This window comes from Limulus polyphemus, unplaced genomic scaffold (genome assembly GCF_000517525.1).
Source record: "Limulus polyphemus unplaced genomic scaffold, Limulus_polyphemus-2.1.2 Scaffold8625, whole genome shotgun sequence".
NCBI lineage: Eukaryota > Metazoa > Arthropoda > Merostomata > Xiphosura > Limulidae > Limulus > Limulus polyphemus.
The window spans coordinates 9542-15947 of record NW_013674235.1 but is presented as its reverse complement, the minus strand read 5'-3'; the positions used below and the strand labels follow the sequence as shown (position 1 = coordinate 15947).

General features: G+C 33.9%; 1 protein-coding gene across 1 annotated transcript in view; it reads right to left on the bottom strand.

The window, feature by feature from the left end:
• LOC111083217 (uro-adherence factor A-like) overlaps positions 1 to 6406 on the bottom strand; it is a 15229-nt gene that overhangs the window by 4046 nt on the left and 4777 nt on the right. Inside the window, exons 2-3 of the mRNA XM_022379561.1 lie at positions 4794 to 4888; positions 1599 to 1659 (exon numbers count right to left, since the gene is read on the bottom strand). Of these exons, the coding sequence (XP_022235269.1) occupies positions 1599 to 1659; positions 4794 to 4888 (156 nt within the window). The remainder of the gene's footprint in view (positions 1 to 1598; positions 1660 to 4793; positions 4889 to 6406) is intronic.

Below are 6406 nucleotides of genomic sequence, written 5' to 3'. Positions count from 1 at the left end.
TATATATATATACATATGTACCTCTTGTGCTATCAACAGACTATGTCTTTATATATATATATATACATATGTACCTCTTGTGCTATCAACAGACTATGTCTTTATATATATATATATATATACATATGTACCTCTTGTGCTATCAACAGATCCTATACATTTCATTTATTCCTATTGCTCATTAGAAAAAAACAACATATTTATTTGAATCAAAATAGTTAATGCGAAAAAGCAAATAAATAAAAAAAGCAGCTTTCACTGGCGTTTTACCGTTTCGCATGCTTCAATGAAACCTAAGGCGAAACTGTATTGTAGTTGTAGGATTCTTGGATATTATTAGTAACAGGAAAGCTACCTTTATAAACGAATTAACTTATAAAGTAATCGAGTTGATCTTATATAATAAACTGACTAGAATAACACAATCCAATAGACAAAAAACTGAAACATAAAATGATTAGAATGCACTAAATCAGTTGAGTACCCTCGTTGTTAACAATGGTTTAACATCTGTATCCAACAATATCTCGGGAGGTTTGGACATCTTAGGAGACTTAGCTTACTCCTCGTTGTTAACAATAATTTAACTCCTGTATCCAACAATATCTCGGGAAGTTCGGACATCTTAGGAGACTTAGCTTACTCCTCGTTGTTAACAATAATTTAACTTCTGTATCCAACAATATCTCGGGAGGTTCGGACATCTTAGGAGACTTAGCTTACTCCTCGTTGTTAACAATAATTTAACGTCTGTATCAAACAATATCTCGGGAAGTTCGGACATCTTAGGAGACTTAGCTTACTCCTCGTTGTTAACAATAATTTAACTCCTGTATCCAACAATATCTCGGGAGGTTCGGACATCTTAGGAGACTTAGCTTACTCCTCGTTGTTAACAATAATTTAACTTCTGTATCAAACAATATCTCGGGAGGTTTGAACATCTTAGGAGACTTAGCTTACTCCTCGTTGTTAACAATAATTTAACTTCTGTATCCAACAATATCTCGGGAGGTTTGGATATCTTAGGAGACTTAGCTTACTCCTCGTTGTTAACAATAATTTAACTTTTGTATCAAACAATATCTCGGGAGGTTTGGACATCTTAGGAGACTTAGCTTACTCCTCGTTGTTAACAATAATTTAACTTCTGTATCCAACAATATCTCGGGAGGTTTGGACATCTTAGGAGACTTAGCTTACTCTTAAATCCATAATACTAAAGTATGTTAGACATTTGTCTGGATGTTTGTACTTTTGTTGTTCCTTTTACGTCTTTGCAAATGGATAAGTTTGAAACTTGGTAATTTTATAAGCTCATTTGACCCAACAAATTTTGTTGTAACACTTTATTACCTAAACTTAAAAGTTATCACGAAATGTTTTGAAACTGTCAAAATAACGTCCTTAATTAATTAATAGAAAGCATTTATACGTTAATTAAGTTAAACCAATTAGTATTTATAACCAGTAATTAGGCTCTTTTTCAGAAAGTACTAATTTGTTTAATTAGATGCTCTAACGAACGATCCTTAGATAACGTAGTGAAAACCACCATTTTGTTTAATTTCATTTTCAAGACCAACATGCTAACTCACCTATCAAATGGTGATCTTGGTCCAGAACTTTCGAACTCTGGTGTTTTAGTTTCCGGAATACCTGATACAATAAATGCAAACGCTGTTAGTCAAAAAGTAGAAGTCTGAGGTTGACGTATTAAAACACATAAAAGTAGAACACTTACTGAAGTCTGAGGTTGACGTATTAAAACATATGAAAGTAGAACACTTACTGAAGTCTGAGGATGACGTATTAAAACACATATACATAGGTCTTTATTGAAATCTTAAGTGAATGTACCTAGAATCAGTGGACAACTAGAAAAGGACTCTTCAGTGATTAGATAACTGAACAACGAAAGACATCCTTACCACTCCAAACCTAAACCAAAACTATGGAGACTTTAGAAAGTAAAATAATCTACTAAGCATAATAATTATGGTTAATCTTCTAACTGGAGAATACTTTACACTGTAAACAAATGTAATAGTTTATCAATTACTCTTCTAAACGTTGAAAAACAGGAATAAGACTTAGTAGTGGATGGTAATCTAACAAATGGTTATTCCTCTAAATGTTAACAGTTGGAAGAGGAGAACTAGATTACTGTACTCTGTAGGAATGACAACAGTTGGAAGAGGAGCCTACAGAGTACAGGAATCTAATTAATGTTAACAGTTGGAAGAGGAGCTTACAGAGTACAGGAATCTAGTTAATGTATATAGCACAAAATATTAGCACTTAGATGCGGGATTGAAAGCCCCCTCGTGATTCACCGATCAAGCTCCTCCATTATCCCAAATTAATTACTTCTGCAGCTATCCCCAAAAGGGGTCCATATAAGAAACAAGCTCCGTTAAGACATCCACTCATGGGGGTATGACACAGTGTCAAATATGGCGCCCCCAGAACCCAGAAAGGAGCGAGGAACACAGAACCTGCTGCAAGATTTTGATTCAGCGACCCTGAAAACTTTCTTCTATGTTCCTATCATACCTAGGTGACTTTCCAAACGCGTTTTAACCCCTCTTCGTAACCCCTCAGTAGGGGGCTACTTACATCATATCGATAAGGACACCCCAAGTCGGTTTAGAAAGTTTGGTCCTTCTAATTCTAAAAATGTTGAAGGTGATCACGGACAAACTCACAATGTTAATTAATATAGGTTGTAATAATTCGTTCTTCAAATGTAAAATCAAACTGGCTAAAGATTCTACAGTGTAAACTGATTTAACAAACATAATAAATAATGGTCCGTACCTAATAGCAAAATAGAAGTAAATCTTTTAGTTATTCCTGCAGATGTGGCTTATAAAAGAGTAGCGTATAACCCGTCATTTTTGACGGGGCAAGTACTACCACCCCCACCCCATAGTGTACCCTTACCTCACATTTCATAGCTAATTGCAATAAATAAATTTTGAGAAATCAAGCTTGATCAACATAGAGGCAGAAAAGCGCATTTCAGGCAGTCAAACGTTCGTAAACTCCTTTGTGAGACAATCAAAATTAAGATCATTCATGAAATGAATTCGTGGCGTATTTATAAAATAATTATTGGTAAAAAGCAGTTAGGTTAACAACTTCTAATATATAGAAAAGCCAGTATGTTTTGGTAACACTACGTTCCAACAATTGCTTTTATATCATGCTGCTTAGGAACAAAAGTATAACATAATATTGTTGTTAGTCTACGTACTGAAAGTATAAAATGAAATGTATAGACAACAAAACTGGAAAATGTTTTGTTGATTTCTTAATATAGAGTCTCCGTTGATTAAAGAGGTCTGTCTTTTTATTAAAAACGTAGGTGACATAACAGAAAATAGCTTAATTCAGAAACGGTTTAAGTTTAAAATTGAATCGATATTTTTACTTTCATGATAAATTTTATGCACTTGGTTCTAGGCTAGGTGATCCCACACTACGTCTTTACTTTAGGCTTATTATACTAACATTCACAACACTTATAAGGTTTCACAGCACCCCTCCCCCTCACGGCCCCCTTGCACCCCCATCACTAAATTCGTAATGGACAGACAGTAATCGAACTATTCTATCTGGATAGATCCATTTTGGTTTTCATAACTCCTCTTATTTCGAGAAATCAAAAGTGACGTGACGTGACACACACTGGCTTTACTATAGTTTAGATGATAATACGAAAAACTTGACAACGATTTTTTCCCTTTTTTTGATAAAAGATGGGTAAGTTTAAGTTCCATCAAACACAAAGACAAACTAATTACTCCAGTTTCTTCTATAAAAGGCATAAAATATCTCACTTGAAATAAACAACATATTTCCCTTCTTGAACAAATGGTTTTGAATCTCTGGTGGTGATAAATCGTGGTGACATTTCTTGACAAAACTATTAAATGTCTTTCATATCGTTTTTAATAATATTTACACGAAACGTACTGTAAACATTTCATATTTCCTTACAAGATGAAATTAATATATTTATGGATGCTTTGCTTATATATGTTTGGTATTACGTTTACCCCGTATACGTATTCGCTCAATCTTTATCATATAACTCATGGAATATGCACTATACTGCCATCTATTGACCATACCTTTAATTGTAGACTTGAAGGTCTTGTTTTTTTTTGTTGTTGTTTTTTCAAATCATATCATTAACTTTCTTTGGAAATTTATTCTTGTAATATTTTAAAAACGGATCCTTAAAAAAAGTCTAGTAGAAAATAAGTAACATGGATATATTTACGTTCAAGAAATAATCATAACCAATGGTATATTTCGGTGGGGTGAAAACCCTAAAAAAATTAAAAGCATTACTGGAAATAACAAGATATATATACACGTCACGGGATATTTGTTTAACAGACAAGGCCTTACTTTGATACGTCAGAAAAAGAAAACTTAAGTTGCTGATCATCAATTCAGTTTTAAGAAAAAGAAGTAAGTATAATCAGTAGTGTAAACTCAGCACAACCAAATCCAAATTGATCAGCAACATTCGAAACACTTATAGTGCATGGAATTAGAAGCTAAATTATTTGGGAAGTAATAAGTACCACTATGTAAATGAATCTAATTACATCGCTGCAATATACTGCCTCCTATTTGTAGTTTATTGGTAAGGTAATCTTCGGAAAGTTTCTTTTTAGGCCCTTTATAAATAATGGGACCCGCAAGATGAAGCAGTATTGAACTGAACTGAAATTGGATGTATTTTAGTTATAAAAGAAAGTTGACTGGTTTCTTACCTGGAAGCTGTTCAGTCAAGGATCGTGGTGACATATACCCAGAAACAGGAAGTTGGTATTCCTGCATCATGTACTGATCCTTTGGCTCTTTGCTACTGGAAATAACAAAACTCTTATTACTACTAATAGCCTAGTAGCTAAAATATCTCTAGTTCAAACAGAAATAACGCCAAAGAAGTTAGAATTCTCATGTTGTATAATCTTTCTTGCATTTTTCAGTCGGTTTTATCTCTATTACTGATTTAAGAGAAACTAATTCTTGTAAAGTTGTCTTAGTCTTGCTTTAAACAAATAAGTAGAGTAAGCACAACTATCCAACAATTCTATTGAAAAGAAGGACGCCATCTACGCAATCCCAACCTGTTTGAAAGGTATTGCGATATCAGCTAGCAGCTTTGGACTTTTTTTTAAAGGGCATTACAATATCATCTAGAATTTTTTTAAGTTTTCTAAATGATATTACAGTGATATCATATGGGAATTTTGTATATTTTTAAAGTATTATAAGTAATTCTAAGTGATATTAATATACCATATAACATTCTGACATTGTCCAAAAGGCACTGAGATAAAAGTTTGAAATTTAAAGATCTCTACTGGGCATTGTACTATAAGTCAGAAAGTTAGATATATACACTGGGCATTGGAATAAAATGTAGAAAGTTAGAGATCTATACTGAGCATTGGAGTATCATTTATAAAGTTAGAGCTCTATATTGGGCATTGTAATATAAGTCACCAAGTTAGAGATCTATGCAGAGCATTTGAATATAGTTTAGAAAGTAAGGGATCCATGTTGGGTATTGGAATATAATCTAAAAAGTAAGATATCTATATTAACTGTATGTGTTTTTCATAGCAAAGCTACATCGGGCTATCTGCTGTGTCCACTGAGGAGAATCGAATCCCTGATTTTAGCTTTGTAAATTAATAGACTTACCACTGTCCCACCGGGGGACATCTATACTGAACATAACGATATCATCTAAGGAACTAGTGTTCTACACAGGATATAAGGATATCCTCCAGGAAGCTAGGGTCAATGGCGTAGCAAGAGGGGGCAAGGGGGGGCAGTCGCCCCAGAGCGCAGGTATGAAGGGGCGCAAAATTTCCTCGGGTCTATAATGCCTATTAATTAATAATTATGCCCTCCCCTAGGATATAGTGCAACTGCTCTACCTTAAGTAAATACGACGTTACGTTATTTGTGTGTATTACGCTTGTAGTTTTAACTTTTAAAAGCCGTCACTGAAATATAGTGAGACCGAATTGACGTACAGAAGTAAATTACACTATTCCATCATTCATCTGTAGATCAAATACAAGCCCTAGAGTACAAGGTACAAGTAAGTGTATGTTCAACAAAAAGAAAATACGAGTTTGATGTAACATATTAACTGGTGTGCAAGACTGGCAATATATGCAACAGGCAAGGCCTAGATCTAGATCTAGTAAACATTATAGGCCTAATGTAGTGATTTGTAATTGCAATGGCTGATTGTAAATCATGTCTTACACCAACTAATGTACTAGACTTTACGTCTAATTGCAGTTATAACTTTATTTCTAGACCCTAGGTCCATCATCATACAAATTGCAGCCTATATTATAGG